The sequence below is a fragment of the Petromyzon marinus genome, chromosome 56, assembly GCF_048934315.1.
Source record: "Petromyzon marinus isolate PM22_M1 ecotype Great Lakes invasive population chromosome 56, UKy_Petmar_22M1.pri1.0, whole genome shotgun sequence".
In the NCBI taxonomy this organism is placed as follows: Eukaryota; Metazoa; Chordata; class Hyperoartia; order Petromyzontiformes; family Petromyzontidae; genus Petromyzon; species Petromyzon marinus.
Window position 1 is genome coordinate 10475084 of NC_133722.1, and position 21622 is coordinate 10496705.

The following is a 21622-nucleotide window of genomic DNA, read 5'->3' on the forward strand; positions in this document are numbered from 1 at the left end:
TTAATTTCTGTATGCAGCTTTACTCTCGGGATTCCACAAACAATGCAATCGCTACGTAGATATTTCTCACGAAACGTTCGGCAGGCAGTAACATAGAAAATATTTGGAGTATAGAAAAAACGGATAATCACTAAAGGCTCACCCCGATAGATCATGGTTCACAATACAACACGCCATCGCGGAATGGCGATCATCGTCATCAGTCCCATGACAATGAAATCGAATTTCGCATTTCAATGTTGTATTGTTTCCCACCTATTGAGTATTTACGGTGCCCACAGAGAGAGATTTACTTGCACGGTTACTTAGCTGCTACTGTATAGTTTGCGCCAAAAAGAACCCCCCCCCCCCAAAAAAAAAAAGAAGGACGGGCATCATACAGTGGGCCCCCCCTCCTTCTTAAACCGGAGTCACGGGCGTCTGCGATGTCCCCCCCCCCCGCCCCCCGCTGTTGCTGGCCATCACGACGAAGGTAACCGCGACGAGCCAGGGGAGAAGGGAAATGCGAGGAAGGAATGAGGTCACAGAGTTTGGGGAAAAACTGTATTGTTTTTGAAGTTTTTATACAAGAGTGGCGAGCGGAATGGTCAACGGAGTACACAGGAATGGAGAAAAACAACAACGGTTGCATAGACAAAGTGTGGGGGGCTAGGGACTTGTGGGGGGGGGTGGGGGGCAGAGGACCTCCTCCCCCACGCTACCCCGGCCCCTCGTTCCAGACCGTAGTCTGGCGGAACGAGTTGATGGCGGAATGAGTTGATGGCGGAACGAGTTGATGGCGGAACGAGTTGATGGCGGAACGAGTTGATGGCGGAACGAGTTGATGGCGGAACGAGTTGATGGCGGAACGAGTTGATGGCGGAACGAGTTGATGGCGGAACGAGTTGATGGCGGAATGAGTTGATGGCGGAATGAGTTGATGGCGGCTCCGCGGGGTTCAAGGCGAGGCGACGGAACTCCGTCGACTCTCCAAGCTCAATCGGTAAAGCAGACGAGAGCGAGCGAGAAACCCGAGGCGTCAGGTCACTGCCGCTAGCCAGCCTGGCCTGGCCCGGCCCCGCAAACGCTTACCGAGCCCACCGCTTAACACTGCCCGGCGGAGCCCGGGCAACAATAACAAGCGCAGCACACGTCTCCGCGATGAAGGCAACTAATCTCCACAAGGCGAGCCAGGCACCTCTCGTGCCCGCCTAAGCTAATGGGCACGAATCTCACCACAATATCAAGGAGCAGTCCTCGCAGGCACAAATTGGGGGGGCGATGCAATCAAGTGTCACAAAATTCAGTCTCTAGCGATTAGAATTCGAGAACGGTTTTGTGTTCCTCTCCCCTCCCACCCCCATCTCACCATCACGGTGAATGTAGTGACCCCCACAGTGGCTGGAGGGGGGGGGGGGGGGCCCTTAAGACTCAATGTACAAATCGACGCCCCGATGCACCCCCACCTCACAACACTTGCGGTGTGCTGCACGTACTATCACTTGGGCGGCGGGGTGGCGCAGGGACGGCAAACCCGCGCCTCGCAGCGAGCAGGGCGCCCGGGTTCGACTCCCGACTCGGGCGCCTTGTCTGTGCAGAGTTTGCATTTCTCACCCCCTGCTCTACGCGCGTTTCCTCCGGGTTCTGCGGTTACCTGCCATGGCTACACACAAAAAAAAAAACCAGCACGTACAATGTAACTGGGTATTGATCAAACATCCTAACGCGGTACCCTCCCTGTCAGCAGTCTTCAGACTCAGTGTGGCATTCCTGAGTCATTAAGTAATTGTGATAATTGGCAGCCCTTTGTAAATCCACTGCTGGATGAAGGTCTCCCTCCGCATGCCGCCTCGGTCACGGAGGACTCGTTCGACCGTACTTCATCACGTTGGTCAGCTGTTGCGGGGTTTTGCAAAGTGCGAGCGTCGGGACGCCCAGGAGCGGTTCAGGTAATGCTTAACGCCGCCACCGCCGCCGTTAGCCACGGCCAGGAATCGAACCTCGGGTGTGTGAGATTCGTAGTGGGGGTGCCAGTGGAACCACGCGAGCCGAGCCTCACCGTAACCCTCTCAAGCTTTCACCCTATAGCAAAGCGTAGGCCCGAGCCTGTAACCATTCGAGAATTCATGAAGCATCGCCCGTCGTTGGGTTATCCCAACGATGCGCCGTCGCTCCTGTAGGGAACGCGGAAGCGATGGGCTCTCGCGCGGCGGCGAAACAATTATGCAATTGACATTGCGGACACGCTCCTGCCGTTGATGTTGCCACGAACGCATAAATTAAAACAAGGTCAAGCAATTAAAATGTACGTGTTACTTGCATTATTGTAATTATATTAAAATTCGCCCCAATTAGTGTTCTTGAAATAATTCACGCAAGCGTATTTTTTAAAGATTTTTTTGGCCGTCCGTGGCTTTTGCCGACATAGCGAGCAATTGTGATTATTATGCGCAGTCACTAAAACAAAACAGAACTGCGAAATAATGAAGTCAAAACTGTGCTAAAACTTGCGCGTCAAATTGGGGTTAACATTCCGCGGTCAAAGCGCGACAATCCAAAATCCGTGAAAGTTCCCATCCAACGGTCGCGTATTTGACTTGGACCCATCATCACCCCCCCCCCCCCCCCCCACCAGGGCCGTTAAAATAGTACCAACTTATGAGCAATCAACAGTCGTCACCCTTCAACCTCAAAAACCAAGTAACCTCCAGCCATTGAATCGTGGTATTCCCAATGTTGGCCCGCACGTTACCCCACCTCCATCAAGCGACCTGCCCATCATCGGCTCGCTACCGGTGCTGGGTGGGACAGACGCACAGTGAGGCACTGATGGAGAGACGAGTGGGGCCGGGGGGGGGGGGCGGTTGAATGGGACTCAAGAAACTCGCCCCCCCCACACTGTTACAACAGCCAGCGCCGGGAGAGAGCGTGTCGAACCGACGACCTCTGGATTTCCCATCCCAGCGTGGCGCCTCGGACCGCTGCCCCTCCGTGCTCGCCTCCCTGCCACGTCGGGTTCTGGATAATGCCGACCCGGCAAGAACGCCGGCGTGCGTGTCCAATGACAGCGCCGCGCTTGGTCACCCGTTTGCCGACGTGCCCGCTCAAAGTTGAGTGCCGGCGTGCCCACCGCGACTATTGGTAAAAAGGCTCTTCGGCCCTTGGCAAGGAACGGGTTTCGACCACTCGTCCCGTTTGCTTGCGTCGGCGCCATGATTTCCCCGACGGGACGGCGTGGGAGTTGTTGCCAGGGGAGGTTCAAGAGGCGAAAAGTTCCCGAGTCGATTCCAGTGGCAGCGAGGCGACCTAAGGCTGACCACAAATAGCCGACGCGTGCACTAAAAACCCCCGAGCGGTTATCTGTGCCCGCACGCTACGTTATCCATTTACCCACCCAGAGCAGAGGGCGTCGTAAACGGCGCGTTTGCACCCACCGCTCCTTATCACGGCCACAAAGATCCCAAGTATAGTCTTAACAGACTGTTAGGGCATGTGCCATTAGCGAGCAATTAAGGCCGATACGGCACGGTGGGTCGCCATCACCACGCCCCTTGTCTTTCAAGTGGCGATGTTTACACCACACCACACCAGGTACTAATTTGAGGCCGAGTCGGCCTAGGGGAGGCCCACGACCGGTTCAGATAACCGTCACTGATGTTGGCCGGCAATCGAACTCGGGTCGCCGGGTTCGTAGCGCAGCGTGCTAAACGCTACACACTATCGCTCCCCACAGCCACGGGCATATACACACACACACACAATCGCTAACACTCGAGTGTCGAGCACAGATACGCGTGCGGACACACGCACACGGCGGGGGGGGGGGGGGGGTCACGATCAGACATGGTGTGACGCACAGGTATGACGCAGACATATACACGGGGGTCACGGTCAAACTTGGTGTGTGACGTATGCATGGACACGTGTCCACCAATACACATGGATGTCACACACGCACCCGCGCAAGTTACCTCTGGTCAACATGAGGTCACGTCACCTTCCCCCCGCACCACACCCTCCCCCCCCCCGCTTTAAACTCGCCATGACCCCCGGGTGCACCGCTGGTGGACTGACTGGGGGGGGGCATCATCGACGAGTAGACGCACGACGCTCCACGCTCGCTTGCGCTGGGACTTGTTGTTGCCGTTGTCATTGTTCCCGCGGCGGCGGCGACACAACCTCGCTGCTCCGGTTCCGGTGAAAACTCCCAACCCCAGGGTTTTCTCGGCGAGTCCCAGTGCTTCATTCAAATGATGGCAGAGTGTGCGGTGGGCGCGGGGCGGGCACGTCACGTCGCTCACGTCAGGAGGCGTGATGCCGTCAGCCCGGCCCGCTGGAAGAGTTGCGTTTCACCTTTTCTCGTTTCATAACGGTTCGCCCAGACCGCGTGAAACGCGAGCCGGAGTCACCACCGGCGATGTGGGGGGGGGGGGGGGGGGAACCCTGGCACCCTGGAGCGTCGCTCACCCATCCCCCACAGGAACCGGACGTCAAGGAGCAGCGGCCGATTCTAGCTCCCCCCCCCGCCTCCCCCCGCCCAAAATTGTAATTAAATATGCACGTAGACTTAAAACTAAAATCACGAATCTGAAAAGCTCAGTCAACCGCTCCGGTGTCTAACCGGGACGCCGTCACCCCGACGGAGACAACTTACGGGAAAAACGTTACAACAAGCCATCGGCTACATGAGCGCAAGCACCAAGCGGCGGTGGCTGCTTTTAAGGTATCTCCTGGAGTGTGTGCCGGAGCGGAATCTTGTTCCGGAACCAGACTACGCTCCAATTAAGTCCCCCCCCACGACCCCCTCCCTCCTCCGCCCCGTGTCAAATCCACCACCCATTTTTTTTTTCTTCCCAAACCCCATTGGCTGCTTGCAGGCGTGCCGGCTACGGCGTCCGTGCGGGCCGTGCCGTGGGCGACGCCCCAGGGCACATGGCCAGGACTCGGCACGAACTCGCCCTGTTGCAGGCCTCGCAGGCCCACCTTCAATCACCCAGCGATACCGCGGAATCTGGCGGGCCGCGGCGAGCGTGAAAATCCGTGGTGGTGGATTGGACGGTGGGGGAGAGGGTTGGGTTACGGGGGGTCGTGAAAGCAGCGGTCGTGTCGGTTGGAAGCACGAAACGGCTCACTTGAGCAACGGCGACTCGAAGTAATTCCCCGTCTTCTTAAGTGACGTCACCGACGGGGTCTTGGCACGGCTGCCGAACCTGTCGTGGGGTCACGGTCGCGGGGGGGGGGGGCGGAGATGGCAGAGGGCAAAAGCTCAGTCGGTAACAAAATTGCCGATTGGCGGCGTCATCGTAACAGGGGTGGCAATGCCATCCTCCGCTTTTACGATTCGACAGTTTGCGCAGCAAAAAAAATAAAAAATAAATCCACGATGCGTGCTTGACAGCCGCGCGGCGGACACCGCGGGCGCGAGAGAGCACGAGCGCGGCGGCGGCGGCGGCTTCGCTCACTTGGGGGTGAGCGTCGACCTGAAGCGCTGCGACAGCGAGCTCGTCGACGGCGTCTTGCTTGGGGTGGGGCCGTGCGCCATCTCCGGCGTGGTCAGCGGGCCCAGCATGCTCGAGCCTGCACCGCGCAGACAAGCGCCAGCGGCGGCGGCGGCGCCACGCGCCCCACCGGGGGCTGTTAGCGGGGACCAGCGCGCGTTCCTCCCCACCACGCCGCCCACGTTTAAAATTGCTACGACGTTAAAATTGTCACGGGCCGGGTTGGACCGTCTCTTCTCCGAATCCGGGCGGATTGCCCTCCTGCGGTCGGGTTCCCGGTGTTTGCACGCGAGGAGATCGTATGTTGGTTGTGCGCACGTTAGACTTCTTTCGCACTTGCACGTAAGCCAACCGTCCTAATCGGAGGTTGTTTGCGAGCCAACACACAGGCAAGACAAGAGGATCTTTCCGCTGCCGCCATCTAGTGGCAACATGAGATATTGTTAACAATGTTGCAACAAAGGATACAGGGTCAAGCCCACATTCATTCCTTAAAATTATTACCACATTAATACATTCAAATAAATATTTTGCCGGCTGCATTGGTGACACACAGACGAGCAATAAATATTGCCGTGAAAGGGGTTAACGGCGACTCAACAGCGGTACTGAATGGTTACATTGCACAGCAGTAGCGCGTTCGCCGCTTGTCGCACAGGTTCGTGGGCACAATCCAGCAGGCCGGCTATTACTCTGGCTATAATTACCTTAAAAATACTACTACTACTACTACACACGCACAGTCTGCTGTTTGTGCACAGTGGAGGCGAAAGATCCCGTGACGTCATTCAAAACAAGAGTGGGCCAGTGCGTGCCGGTGTCACGGTCCAAAACATTTATCCGAATTCGAAAACATGAATGGCAATAATTACACCGCTAATTGCTCGGTCGGGATTACACACAGCAGCATCGGCCGCCTCCGACCGCAAAACTACCGCCATCCACACGACGATCCCCTTGCGCTTCAAGGACGCCTCGAAGGCCGAGCGTGCTCAACGCGCGGCGGGTGCAGAGCGGATTGCCGCTCACCGATGGGCGTGCGCTGGTCGGGAGTGCCGTAAGCGTCGTCGGGCCTCCTGCTGTCGCCGGCCGACACGAACTTGCTCCAGTAGTCGGGAGACAGAGACAGCAGCCGCTCGATCACCTGCGCACGTCGGCGAGGCACACGGACGGGAGTCCAACTCAGATCCCGCATCAAGATTGACGAGGGGACATCCTTCCCGCCCCATCGCTGTATTCTCTTAGTCAACATACACAGGCGATGACTGCAACTGGTAACGCTCTCGGAGAGAGGCAAAGATCCTTCGTATAGCCTGTAACAGACTGTAGGGGCAAGTGCTGTCAGCGAGCACCTATGAAGGCCGGCTCGGCACACGAGGTGGTGGGTGGCCAACACCACGCCCGGCCGCCTTTGTCTCCGCCGTGGCGATGTTTACACACCACATCAGATACTCATTTGAGGCCGAGTTGACCTAGCGGAGGCCCAGGACCTGTTCAGTTAATCGTCACTGTTGTTGGCCGTCGTGAGCGGGAATGAAACCCGTGCCATCGGGTTTGTGGCGTAGCGTGCCAACTGCACTATCACTCCGAACACACACACTCAATCTCTCACACACAAAGACCCCCGGTGTAGCCTTAATAGGCTGTTGGGGCAAGTGCTGTTAGCAAGCACCTACGCACTCTCTCGCACGCACACACTCGTACTCTCACACACACACTCGTACTCTCACACACACACACACTCGTACTCTCACACACACACACACACTTATTCTCGCACACACACACACGGTCGGTCTCTCGCTCTCACACACACTTGCGCTCTCTCACGCACACTCACACTCACGCACACTCACACACACTGAACCCCGTGTGCGTGCCGCACCGCTGGCTGGCGCCGCGTGTCTTGCAGCATGACCATGGGCGAGGGGTCGGCCGTCGCGTGGCCCACCAGGGTGGGCCCAAACACACGCGCCAGGTTGTACGCGTCCATCTTGCAGTCGGAGCTCTGGGCCACCCTGGCCAGAGCATGGGCAGCAGCGCGGAGGGGGCAGGCGAGGGCAGGGGAGAGAGGAATTGTTAAACGTGGTGCGAAAGCAAGCGTAGTGCAACATAGAAGCGTGTGCGCGTGCGTTTGCGAGTTTGTGCTCATGAATGTGTATATGCATTCGAGTGTGTGGGTACCAGCGTGTTGGTGCGAGCGTGTGTGTACGATTGTGCGAGTACAGCCTGTGTGGGCTCTATGGGGGATTCTTTGCGTGCGAGTGAGCGAGCGAGTGCGTATCAGCGAGCGTGTGCAAGTGGAGACGTGCGAGTGAGCGTGTGAGTGCGAGTGGAGTGTGTGCGTGTGAGTGAGCGCGTGTGTGCAAGTGGAGACGTGCAAGTGAGCGTGTGAGTGCGAGTCGAGTGTGTGCGTGTGAGTGAGCGCGTGTGTGCAAGTGGAGACGTGCAAGTGAGCGTGTGAGTGCGAGTCGAGTGTGTGCGTGCGAGTGAGCGCGTGTGTGCAAGTGGAGACGTGCGAGTGAGCGAGTGAATGAACGTGTGCAAGTGTGTGCATGCATGTGCGTGCGAACGAGTGAACATTCGCGTGTGCCTCACTTCTGCAGGTGCAGCATGAGGAAGGCGAGCGTGCGCGAGTGTGTGCCACTAAGAGGTGGGGCCTTACCATCAGCCCCACCAAAACTAAGCACTTGCCTGGGTATTTTGTACCATCGGACACTCCACCCCCACAACTCCCAATCGGTGATGGGGCAGTTGTGGAGAGAGTGGAGAGTTTCCCATACCTGGGCAGTGTGCTTATGACCGGCTCCAGTTTAACAGCAGAGGTCTCACTCCGAATCAGTCGAGCGGCAATATCTTTTCATCGGTTGCGTAACGCTGTGTGGAAGCTACCTGGTCTGTCGCTCCGCACTAAGCTTCAGGTCTTCTCGGCCACGGTCATTCCCTCCCTTCTCTACGCTTGCGAAACGTGGACCCCCCTAATGGAACATCTTCGCCGGTTATAAACATTTAGGCTGGCCTGCCTACGATCCATCCTGGGTTTAACCAGACTGGATTGTGTGAGGAGCTCACAAATCCTTGAAAGATCTGGGCAGGGTCCCATCGGTGAGCTCCTCCGACAGGCAAGGCTGCGTTGGCTGGGTCATGTAGCCTGCATGCCCAGCCACCGCATGCCAAAACAGATTTTGTTCGGCCGGATCGAGGGGGCTAAACGGGCGCGGTACGGGCTAGAGAAGAGATGGAGTGATGTGGTACAGGAGGACGTGGAGCTGAGTGGACTTGCCGATGACTGGCACCAGCGGTGTCAAGATCGGCCTCTGTGGAGGAGGCTCGTGAAGGACGCTATTGGGCAGTTGGAGGCAGTCGCCCTCCAACAACAACGGAGGGCGGAGGAGCGACGCTCACAACAACGAGCGGAGCGCCGGGTGGCTAAAGCATAGCAGGTTGGCACAGGTGGTGCACCAGCCAGTGATCTCAGTCAGTCGACCCGTGGCACCTGGGTCTGCCCCGTGACCTCCTGCCAGCGGGCGTTCGACACTTCACGTGGCCTCAAGGTGCACATGGCCTGGCACAAGCGTCGTCGTGGTGACGTCACCGCCACTTAGTGGCGAATGGCGGTTGTTGTTGTTGTGTATGAGTGTGTGAGTGTGTGTGAGTGTGTGCGAGTGTGTGCGAGTGGGTGAGTGTGTGCGAGTGTGTGAGTGTGTGCGAGTGGGTGAGTGTGTGCGAGTGTGTGAGTGTGTGTGAGTGTGTGTGAGTGTGTGCGAGTGTGCGAGTGTGTGTGAGTGTGTGAGTGTGTGCGAGTGTGTGAGTGTGTGCGAGTGTGTGAGTGTGTGCGAGTGTGTGAGTGTGTGCGAGTGTGTTCGAGTGTGTGCGAGTGTGTGAGTGTGTGCGAGTGTGTGAGTGTGTGTGAGTGTGTATGAGTGTGTGCGAGTGTGTGCGAGTGTGTGCGAGTGTGTGAGTGTGTGAGTGTGTGTGAGTGTGTGAGTGTGTGTGCGTGCGAGGGCCTCACTTCTGCAGGTGCAGCATGAGGAAGGCAAGCGTGTCACGGTTGGCCTGGGGCAGCTCGTCTATCGCCTGGAACATGGCCGCGACGCTGTTATCCTCGTCCGGGATCTCTGCAGAAGCACGCAGGCACGCACGCCGACACGCATGCGAGTTTTAAAAGTTCATCTTCACGCGAGTGTTTGTGCGTGTCCGCGTCCGGTTTCGACGTACAGCGTCTCATCAGCAGTCGGTCAAAATCGGCCGGGTTTTGTTTGTACAGGCAGTCCCTGGGTTACGGATGAGTTAGTCTCCATTGGTGTTGGACCAGAAGACGCCAAAAGGCGTACTACGCCTTTTGCTGTCTCGGGTGTGGACCAATCAAATTCAAGGACAGTGCCAATATTATTATCAGAGTTGTCTTTTTTGTTTGCATTTTGACTGCTTGTGTTGTGGTCATTGCAAACATGATGCCTTGAATAAAGGTGTCAGTTTTTGTGCCAGTTAAAAGGGTAAAACCTATTCCTATATCTTGTTTCTGGCAAAGGAGGTCTCATAATGTTAATTTCCGTCAAGTCGGATTTCCAAAAGTCAGGCCTTGCGCAACCAGGGGTCTTACTGTATTTGAATCAATGCTGCTGAAATAATGCGAACCCAGAAGGTGGTGCACGGCTGACGATTTGTGTAAGAGATACTTTTTTTTCATATGCGGAGAGCCGGATTTTTACAGGAGAAGTAGAGTCTGCAAGTTTGTATGCATGCATGTTCAACGACTTTCGCAGTGTGTGTAGCCAATCTTGCTAACTGGAGGTTAGCGCGACTTTTGGGACGGGCCACGTGTGTAAAATGTGTGTCGTACACCCTCCTCCACCCGACACTGGCAATTAACAAAGGTGTCACGTGACGAACAAACGTGCCAATTTATTACTGCTTCATCAGCAGCAGCAGCAGCAGCACCGCCGCTCAGATTGGAGAACAAGCCACACGACATCTAACAATTGGGCACGACCGTTCCGCCGATAGTTACAACCAGCGTCATCAGGCAAATTGGCAGAATTGTGAATCGTGCCCAATTGTTTCACGACTATTTAGCGTTACAAATTCTGTCGGATCATCGTTACGTGGCCTAACCGCCTCTGCCAAAACACAACAAAAAAGCAACAACAGAACAACAAATTACAAAAACAACAAAAAACGACAGATCACACACTATTTCAGCAGGTGGTGAGATGTTGACTCCCTCGCCTGGCATACAGGAGGTGGTGGGTTCGATCCTGACGCCTGTTATATATTTGGAGTCTGCGTGTCTCTCTCCCAGTGGTCGCGTGGATTTTTCTCCGGGTCCTCCGGTTTTTCCCCTCCAAATTTAAAATCAACATCAAACGTTTAGAATATTTGGCTGCTAGAAATTCCCACGTGATAATGATGATGAGCCACTTCGCACCGTACGAAGAACGACCAACTAAAGCCAACATATGGTGAGGAAAAAGTTAAGACAATCAGCAGCTGGCGAGAAGATTGTTTATTTTAATGTACACGAGCTGAGAATTCCGTATCATTTTTATCGTCTGCACCGCTGGTCCCCCTCCTGATTTTCACTTCTGAAAAAGGGTGAATGGCTTAGTGGGGGGCTTTAACCTGGTAAAATAGAAAAGAGTTCAGCCGAGGGGTTCATGGTGCAGGCCCGCTCACCTGCGGCCGCCATGAACGTGCCGTTGAGCGCGAAGGTGAGCAGCGGCTCCTTGAGGCTGCGCAGGAAGTCCTTGAGGAGGCCGCACACCACGTGGACGTCCTCCACCTTGCTGAGCACCGGCACGGTGCCACGGCTGCGCACGAAGCGCTCCTTCAGCTCCTTCACCGTGCGGTCGCAGCCCGGCACGCGGTAGATCCCCGTCTGACGCCGTCCGCCACGGGAGACAAAAAGGTGAACATTCCACCCCTGCCCCCCCCCCCCACCGCGTCGTCTTTGACAGACTGTCATGTTGAGGGCGGGTCGCTGTTAGCGAGCGCCTATTATTAAGGCCGGCACGGCCGCGCAAGGGTGTTGGTGTGGCTGGGGAGGCACCCGGCCGATCTTTGTCATGCTGATGCTGTGTTTACACAACGCCGCCAGGCACTCGTGTAAGCCGAAGTCGACCTAGGGCAGTGTTCTTCACTAATTCTCAGAGAGAGGGGGGGGGGGGGGGGGGGCACTTTTGCCGATAAAACATTACCAGTGTGGGGTGCCGCCACACATTTGAAACCACTGGGGTTTGACAGCAGCATGATGGGGTGGCGCCCAGAGGCCGCACTGAAGGCGACCAGGGGTCGCCAGTGGCCCGCGGGCCTTGGAATAAAAAGACACTGGCCCAGGGGGATGCCCAGAACCGGTTCTGACATTCACCACCGATGTTGACCGTGGCCAGAAATCAAACACGGGGTGCCGTGTTCGTAGCGTGGTGCGCTAACCACTGCGCCACCGCTCCCGAAGGTGGGAAACCCCCAAAGTACCGCACGCAGAAGATGCCAATTGTGTCGCCCTCACCCTGTTTTCCCAACTATTTTGCATGTTATACCATAACATGAATAAGCTATATAATTCTCACGACGTTTCGACCATAAAAAAACGTGACTTTACCGAAAAAACTAAGAATATGAATTACTGCAGTCACGAAAGCTTTAAATCAAAATGAATAAGCTAACCGATTATTGGCCAAGTAAACGGTTAAAACAATCGGATAGGCAAGCTCTCAACGGTAGGCCGGGGCGGGGGGGGGGGCGAGGCAAGGGCATGAATAGCAGAGGAAAACAATAGAGGTCATGGAGGAACAGGATAATGCAGGGGACAGGGCAAGGGAGGACAGGGCAAAGAATCAGACCAAGTAGCACGGCAACACAGGGGTAATGTAAGGGCAGGTGTGGAGGAGCAGGGCAAGGCATGGGGAGGAGGGCACGGGAGGGGGGGGGGGGGGGGGAGTGGCTGGGGGTGGTGCTCACCTCGTGCATGCCCTTCTGCTCGATCTCCCCCACGCAGCGGATGACGAGCATGGGGATCATGGGCGCCGTGCTCGGCGCAAAGTCGGCCACCGTGCCCTGCAAAACGTCGACCTTTACTTTATTTTGCACAGACAGAACTTGTTTTGTGTACCGCAGCGCTTTGAGATATGTCGACATGAAAGGCGCTTCGTGGAAGAGAGATTATCGCGACGGCGATGAGAACGACGAGTGACCTCGGCCAGCGTGAGTGGCGTGCTGGGCACGGCCGGCGCGCACGGCAGGGGGCAGCGGTCGCGGCACTCGGGGTGCGCCGCCGTGCGGCACTCGCGGCAGCGCAGCACCATCTTGCCGAAGCGGATGCGCCGTCCGCAAGGGACGCACGCCTCCGGCTTGATCGACTGCGACGCACGGGGCACACGCGCGCGCATTCAGACGAGCGGGGAGAGGGCGCCACGGTGGTCAGATGTTAGAATAACCTCGCCTGGTATGCAGGTCATGGGCTCGATCCCGACGCCTGCATATTCGGAGCTTGCGTGTCTCCGGCTCCTCCGGTTTTGCCTTCCACACTTAGAATCAACATCACGCGTTTAAGAGAATTTAGCCGTTATAAATTTGCACGTGATAAGCCACTTTGTTGAGCGATCATTCGTGGCCAGGTCGCTTTTGGAAAAGAGCTAGATAGCTCAGTGGGCCTTGCCTGGCGAAGTCTAAATAGTTTATCGGTACACGCAGGTCTGTACACGTGCGCAAACACAGGCACACACGCGCCCAGGCACACATTGGTTCAGACGCGTGGCCAGAGGTACACACACATGCGCGCTAACATAGGTACACTAATTTAACGCACGTATTCAAACGTGGACACAGTGCATATATATGTGTGTAGTCTTAGTGTAGGGAGCGGTAGTGTCTTGGTTAGCACGCTGCGCTATGAACCCGGCGACCCGAGTTCAATTCGGTGACGAATATATGAACTGGTCTTGTGCCTCCCCTAGGTCGACTCAGCCTCAAATGAGTAACTGGTGCGGTGTGGAAACATCGCTACTAGGGAGACAAAGGCGGTGTTGGTCATCCAAACACTCATGTGCCGTGTTGGCCTTCATAGGTGCTCGCTTACAGCACCTGCCCCAACAGTCTGTTACAAGCTATATGGGGGATCTTTGTCATTGTATTCTTCGTGTGTGTGAGCAGTGGGAGAGAGCGCTCCCTACCGTCTTCTGCACAAAGTCGTGCTGCCGCAGATTCCTGGGGGTGCCATCTCCGGCCCCGGAGGGCGGCATGGCCACAGACATGACATTTGGCTCTGTAGGGCGGCACACGGCGAGAATCGGTGAGCCACGGAGACACGCAGAGACACTTGGTGAGACACTTGGTGAGACAGGGTGAGACGCATTGAGTTACGGAGACACAACAGTCAGACACGGAGAGTCAGAGATACACAGACACGGGATGAGGATATGGAGACGCTTGGTGATACAGAGACAGACGGCGGTAGACGGGAAGACACGCGATCATACACATGGAGACGCACGGTAAGAGAGAGTGCATACAGCCTTGTCTACTCCAGTGTCTGCCCTCCTGTCCATGCATAGTCCCCTGTCCCCACGTCCTCTCCTGTTCGTGTATGCCCTCGTGTCTCTCCCTCCATACCCTCCCGACCATCTCCTCTGTCCGTGCGTCTCCTCCTCTCCCTATGCATCTCGTATCCCTTTATTTTCCCCATGTCTCCCAGCGTGTTGCCTGGCATCTCCCCCTCTCCATTGAGTCTCCTCCCCTCCCCATACATCTCCCCTTGTCCCTACATACTCTGATGCCCCCTCATCCTTTCCAACGTCTCTTCCCCTCCAATGCTTCCACCCATTGCATCTCCTCCTCTCCCTGCGCATCCCCTGTCCCTTCATACTCTCGTGCTCCTCCCCACAACCCCCCCCCCCCTACCTTGAAACGTGCGTTTAAATTATTTAGGTTATTTTGCCGCTATATATTTCCACATAAGCCACTTCGTTGAGCTATCAATTGTGGCCAGGTCGCTTCTGAAAAAGAACCCAATAGCTGAGTGGGCTTTACTTGGTAAGATAGAATTTGGCAAGATAGATGACAACCGCTTGTGTTGCGATCGAAACATCGTGAGTTTTAGTTTTTATATATATTTATTATTATTTTCATTTCCATTTCATTTTCTATCTACGTGACGTTACCGAAAGAACCGAAGAAGATGAATTCATGCAGTCACGAAAGTCAAAATTTAAGATAGAATTTGTTTCGTTTTATTTGTATATATATATATATTTTTAAGCAATTTGCTTACCTTCCCTATACTTTGAAGTCCTATTGTGTTTTTGTATTGTTTGTTGTTGTAACGTTCCGACCCACTCCAACTGGACATCTGTGAAAAAGAGCTTTATAGCTCATCGGATTCCTCCAGTACAAATATTCCGATTCTGATCTCTTCTCCTGTGTCCCCCCCCCCCCCCACCGCTCCCTCTACGTCTTCTCCTCTCCCCGTGCGTGCGTGCGGCCCCCCCCACTTCGTCCGGCCCTTACCGCCGTTGACGGCCGAGAGCCGGCGCCCGCGGCTGGAGCGACGGCGCGAGGGCCGCGTCACCGTCTCGATGGTGGACACCGCCTCGATGGTGCCGCCGTGCTGCGGCACCGTCACCGTCGTCGTGGCGATGATCGACTCGTTACCCTGCACCGCCGCCGTCGCCAGCGTCAGAACCAAATACTTTCACCGCCGGTTCATTTGCGCAAATCACAAGACGCCGTAGAACGGAGGAGGTGGAGGCCGGCGACGAACAAAGGCGTGCAGTCGGTGGGCAACAGAACCACGCGGAACAGACGCACCGGACTTGCAGGGTCAACGACCATGGGTCGGAAACCAAAATAACAAGAGCGGCAATTTTTTTCGAATTCGGTAAAAATCTCAATATTTCACGAGCCGCGATGCACGTGGTGAATACGAAGACGGTGGTGGTCCTGATTAAATAACGTCACGAAGCAGTCCTTAAAGAGCCGCAGGTTGCCGACCCCCGGGTCAACGGCAACCTGTCCGCATTCCCACAAATACGGTGTGCAGAAAGCCTACCTTGGCCTCCTCGGAGATCATGCAGGAGCGCTTGGCGGGGACCGGTGGCGTCTCGGCGTGGTGCAGGCGCGGAGACTTCTGCGCAGACGACCACGGGAGGGGATGCACGACCGTAAGTATACATAGATGACCACTTCCACAAACCGCTTTCTTTTTTTTTTCCACCGACACACGTGAACCGAGCCAAGCAACAGGGTCATTATGGTAAGTGGAATTTTTTTGGAAGACAAATATTCTAAGTTGATGCTTAGATTGTTTAGCCATTCAATGGTATAGATTGTAAGTTGGTGAACAGCGGGGTGGGTGGGGCAGATTGACAGAGTGGAACTATAATAAGTGCCACTGGTGAGTAGTCAGAAATATTTTTTGAGCAGCCTCTAGCACCTATAGGGGTCAACGAAACCCATTACATAAGAGGTTCCAAATGAAGGGTTGCAACAGTGTGGGAAGGGCCTTTATTCAGAGTGGAGTTGTTTCATATGGCTGATGTACATGTAGAACAACAACTACAATTTCACATTTTGGTGGCCAAGCCAGACAACCGCGTTAGAGCATCGGAGTGTATCGCTGTAATGCCTCTTTCATCGCCACGGTGGCAAGATGTTAACTACCTTGCCTGGTATAAAGGAGGTTGTGGGTTCGATCCCGACCCTGACGCCTGCTGTATATTTGGAGTCTTCGTGTGTGTCTCTCTCTCTGTGGTCGCGTGGATTTTTCTCCGGGTCCTCCGGTTTTTCCCTCCACATTTAGAATCAACGTGCATTTAGAGTATTTGGCTGCTATAAATTTCCACACAATAAGCCGCTTGGCTGAGCTATGATTTGTGGTCAGCTTGCATCTAAAAAAAGAGCGATACAGCTTAGTCGGCCTTACCTGGTCAAGTAAAGAAGAGTTTAGTTTAAGTAGCTCAGTAAGATTATGATGAAGGTGGTGCGGCAACTCAGCCGATGACAGCGCTAGGCCAATACACGAGCAGCGGAGCAAAGGGCGGCATCGTGAGGTGCGGCACACACACGCACGCACCCGCTTGTCTCCCCTACGCCCGCTCCGCAGCACAGACGCGTCCGTGTCCTGGGAAAGGCAGCACGCCGCACGGCGAAGCGAAACGGAGAGCGTTAACATGATGCAACACGAAATGACGCAGCCACAACTGCTTAGCCACCACGGCTATTTTTAAGGCCACAATGCGTAACCGCAATTTTCGGGCAAATGCGCTATGAACACGGCGACCAATAATGGTGGCAAATGTTAACCTTGTCTTGGGCCTCCCCTAGATCGACTCAAGACTCAAAATGGGTATGGATGGGCAGAGGTACACAGGACAGACCGTGACCTCCTGACTGTGTGTGGGCTCAAATATCCACACACACACATGCGCGCACGCATGCCAACACACACGCACCGATCACTGGTAAGCAGCATGAAGTTTAAAATATAAATATTTCATTGCCAATATTGCCCCAAAAAACGATATTCTTGCATTTTTGCACTGGTATTCTGTGCAGTGAAGTGGGATTTTATTCATTTTCTTAATACTATGGGATGGACACACGGACATAATGAATTTCAGGGGCATAGCAACAAAGTGGCCGATCTCGTATATCACCACCAAAGAAGCCATTGTCCGCTCACCAGGTCATCGTCCGTGCGGTCGTAGCTGATGTCCGACGCCGACAGGATGGAGTTGGACGATTCATCAATGCGGGTGAGGCTGGCGTTAGGGTGGTACCGGTGGATAGGGTGGTGGTGGTGGTGGTGTAAACCCACGCACACAGTGTACACACGGCACACAAGCTGGTTAGTTTTATCATATACATATTTTAATTTAAATGTGTACAGGTTGCCCTCACGTTACACGCATTCAGCTTGCGGGATGTCGCATTGTTTATGCAGCGAAACTATTTCTACCCAAAATGCACTCTATCATGCGGTTTGATCACTCTCGTGTGGCTATGCGGTCAGACGTGGTAAAACATTGCGTCCGTGTTCTGTAGGCGCTACTCGGCAGGCAGTTGTCTCATGTAATGCATCAACTGCGTAAAGTGAGGGAAACCTGTAGAACAATGAGTAGGCAGGCAGTTATCTCAAGCACTGCTCGTGTTAGTCCGGTGGACCCCGACTTATTATCACGATCCTCCCCGCCTCCCCCACCCACGTTGGTTACCGGTGAGCCTTGGGCGCGAGGCCGCTAGAGGTGCGGGTGTTGAGGAAGGCGAGGGCATTGCGCTGCTCCTCGCTCAGCTGCAAGCTGCAGCTGCTGTCCTGCACCAGCAGCAGCTCCCGGATGAGCTGGATCTGCCGGTCCTGGGAGCACGATCACGACGGCGGCACGCGCGAGGGACAGCGAAGCGTCAAGGGCGCGGGCGGAAAAACTTCGAGGCCGAACACGCGAGCGCGAGCGTTACCTTTGCTTATTAAGCCACGAGCAATCAGTAATCAGAGCCCCATTACGTTTTCAAAAGCAATCCTAACCCCTCGCTGGAACCGGGGGGAGGAGGTAGGTACGAACGTTTCGCGCAGCAGTGGTGCAGCGGTTTATAACGCACCGTGCGCGACAGAACCCACCGACTCCAGTTCAATTCCTGGCCACGGCTACTACCATCGAAGGCGAGTGACAGACATGTCACGCCGTCCTGGGCCTTCGCCAAACCCGCACGGTTGGCTAACCTCCGATAAGCATGCTTGTATACGTACGGTACGAAATAATGTCGACATACATACATACATAATGCGGCGAGGCACGGCCGCTGCGCGACACATTAAACACCCGCGACTCGCGACTCGCGCGCGCGGATCGTACCAGGCGCTCGCACGCCACCTCCGCCTTCTGGCGGCGCTTGATCTCCACGTCCACCTGGTTGCGTGCGTGCTTCAGCTTCACGTCGAGCGCCGCTCGCTCCGTCTCCGTCTTGGCGAGCGCCTGGCGGCACCGCCCCAGCTCCGTCTCCACGCCCTGCCAGCGCTGCCGCGCATCCTCGACGCTCCGCACAAACGCTACAAACTCTGTGGAGGGGGGGATAGGAGGGAGCTGTCATTCTAGGCTTCGTGTTGCCAATTTCATTGATGGTTCGGTGACAAATTGAAACTTCAAGCCCGCTGTAACCTTTATGTTGGCCTTGCCCACCATGGGTTGGCATCGCCGTCCATGAGATTGCTTTGCCCTTTCCCATTACAGTTGCGCTCTAACTGCCACGGTATATCCTCACCCACATACCCTTGTCCACCACAGTCTACCTTTACCCAGCAGGGTCAACCCCGGGCCACTAGTCTACCCTTGCCCTGAACCACAGAACCTTGTCCACCAGTCTATCCTCGCCAACACTCGACCCCCATGGTGGACTCACCTGGCTCGATGCCCATGGTGAGGATGTCCGTCTGCCGCACCATGTCATCAAAGAGGGGCAGCAGGGCCCCCTTAACGGTCGCCATTGTCTCCCGGGCTCGTCAAACACGAAGGGCGTGTATGCGTGCAGCAGGGGGAATGCTACGGGCGGCAGCCTCGATCCAACGTCCTACCAGCAGAGTGAAGGGGCAGGCGCAACAATTCACCGGGAAAATCAGGTTAAGACGGTCATAACACATGCGGCGAATTGTGCGTGTATGAACGGGATAAGTGGTAACCTGGGCAAATGGTAATATAATAAAAGCTGACGATACATATTTCTGCTAATCCACTGCTGGATGAAGGTGCCCTTACGCTGTGCCAATCCTCGGGGCTATTCCCCACCTTTCACTACGCTCACCAGTGCGAGTTGATGAATATTTTTTGTTTTTTTGCTCGTTAGTTTGCACATTCCCTCCCTGCAGTCTCCTGAAACGGCTGCCACCGCCGCCAATCGGACGGTCTTGGTCTGGTCGCTCTTGTAAAAGAGCTGCTTAACTCAAAAGGCCTCACCAGATGGAAATAAAGTCTGAGAGTGAGGCCCAGGACTTGTCCACACATCAGTCGCCGCCGATGTTAGGCGTGCGTGGGAAACAAAACCCAGGGAGCTGGTTCGATGGTGCAGCGTGCAAACCACTGGGCCACCGCTGCCCCATTCACAGTGAATATCTCATAGACGCTGTGCATATTCTAGGACCTTTATTATGGTTATAAAGCAAACAAAGATCCCCTGCGTAGCCTTAACAGACTGCTGGGGCAAGTGCTGTTAGTATCACCTACGAAGGCCATCACGGCACACGAGGGGGTGGGGTGCCAGCACCACGCCCGGCCGCCTTTGTCTCACTCGTGGAAATCCTTACACACTGCACCAGGTACCCATTTGATTTAGAGGCGACCTAGGTGAGGCCAGGGACCGGTTCAGATAATCGTCACCGATGTTGGCCGGGAGCGGGAATCGAACTCGGGTCACCAGGTTCGTAGTGCAGCAGCGCTGCACCACCAAGAGGACATCCACTGCGGTGACGAAGCGATGAGAGTGGTTGCATCGTAAGACGATAGGAGGTGGTGATGGTTTGGAGAGGGCTTCGTCCAGCAGTGGATTGTATGTGACAGACTGCAGAGCCTTCCCCCCGTCATAGAAAAGTGGAATTTCTACCACAGGCTCAGGTTTTTCAAAGACGACATTCACACAAAAAAATGTGGGTAGGACAACAGAACGATAAACTAAGCAGCGTTAAGCACGGTGAGTGATTAGACGGGTGACTGCTTGGGATTTTGAAACCGAGTGACGGTGACGTCACCACGGAGCTTGTGCCAGGCTAGGTGCACTTTAAGGCCGCGTGAAGTGTCGAAGGCCCGCTGGAAGGTCACGGGACAGACCCAGCAGGTGCCTTTCTGTGCCAACTTTCTGTGATTTATCCGCAAGGCGCTCACGCTCGTTGTTGTGAGCGTCGCTCCTCTGCCCTCCCACACAAAGATCCCCACGTGTAGCCTGTAACAGACTGTTGGGACAAGTGCTGTTGGCGAGCAGCACCTATGAAGGGCAATGTACGGCACGCGAGGAGGTGGGTGGCCAGCACCACGCCCGGCCGCCTTTGTCTCCCCAGCGGCGATGTTTACCACGCACCGCACCAGGTACTCGTTTGAGGCAGAGTCGATCTAGGGGAGGCCCAGAAAGGTTTTAGATAATCGTCACCGGTGTTGGCCGTGAGCGTGAATCGGACTCGAGTGACCAGGTTCGTAGCGCAGTGCGCTAACCACTACACTACCGCTCCCTGATCTGACAAAACGGCAGGCTGTGCGCGTACTGTACACACGAGTGGATAAACACGAGGCGGGGGGAAGCCCCGTCATCCAGCAGTAGATTTATAAAAAGTGGTGCACATGCTGGACATGTGTACTGTGTGTAGGTAAATACCCGCCGACGTAGCAATGTGAAAACGTTAACGCTATTCAACCCTGGGGGGGCCTACCAATGCAGACGCTATCAGGCTAGTTTCGACGCAATCGGCTCGTACCTCGAATACTTTGGTGGGGCGAGTGGGGTGGGGGGGAGTTGACATAGTTTACTTTTTAGAATTGTTGAATTGAGAAACTTCAAAAGCCCACGCTCGCCTCAAACAATGGGCCGCATTGAGGCCTTGTGCCGAGGCGAGGCGTCTCAGGCCTCGACTCGCCCCCGACGATCGCTCCCCAACAACGACAACAACTCGAGCACTCAGCCCGAGGCGGTGGCTTTCGCTCGGACAAAGTGACAAATTAAAAATAAAAAACCCATCCTTCTTAGCGGTACAAAACAACACACACACAAGTCAAAATATGCGTGTTATTTAATTTTTTTTGTAATTGTTATAATTTAAAAATCACCTCAGAAGAGAGACTCACCCGGCACCCGCGCTCGCGCCTTCCGCCAGATTCAAATTGCCACAGCGACCAATCAGATTTGAAAGCGGCGCCCGACGTCACCAACGGTTCCCTAATTTGAATTTGTCAAGTCCGTTTGGTGACGTAATTTCATGAATATTAATTAGCCATACATTTATTTTGATTTTAAGCTTTCGTGACTGCAGTAATTCACATTCTTAGCTCTTTCGGTAAAGTCACGTTGAAGGGAAACAATAAAATAAATATATATTTATACATATTTTATTGTTTCCCTTCAACTGTATGGTTAATTAATGGTTAATTAATATTCATGCATATATTATATATATTTTA

General features: G+C 54.8%; 1 protein-coding gene across 6 annotated transcripts; it reads right to left on the bottom strand.

The window, feature by feature from the left end:
* LOC116954786 (rac GTPase-activating protein 1) lies at window positions 1–21436 on the bottom strand. Of its 6 annotated transcripts, none has more exons than XM_032975594.2 (17): window positions 21272–21436; window positions 18867–19034; window positions 18323–18525; window positions 17687–17826; window positions 17155–17233; window positions 16546–16593; window positions 15523–15600; window positions 14982–15126; window positions 13649–13740; window positions 12671–12835; window positions 12438–12533; window positions 11154–11355; window positions 9490–9595; window positions 7363–7495; window positions 6507–6621; window positions 5442–5556; window positions 1–5189 (listed from the first exon to the last, which is right to left on the bottom strand). In XM_032975594.2, the coding sequence occupies exons 2-17, from the start codon at window positions 18949–18951 to the stop codon at window positions 5108–5110; spliced, it is 1884 nt and encodes a 627-aa protein (XP_032831485.1). In that variant the 5' UTR covers window positions 18952–19034; window positions 21272–21436; the 3' UTR covers window positions 1–5107. The 6 variants fall into 6 exon arrangements, with proteins under 6 accessions (XP_032831485.1, XP_032831484.1, XP_032831489.1 ...); XM_032975593.2 differs by having other exon boundaries at window positions 21290–21435; XM_032975598.2 differs by lacking the exon at window positions 21272–21436 and adding an exon at window positions 20975–21240.
* Window positions 21437–21622: the final 186 nt, after the last annotated feature.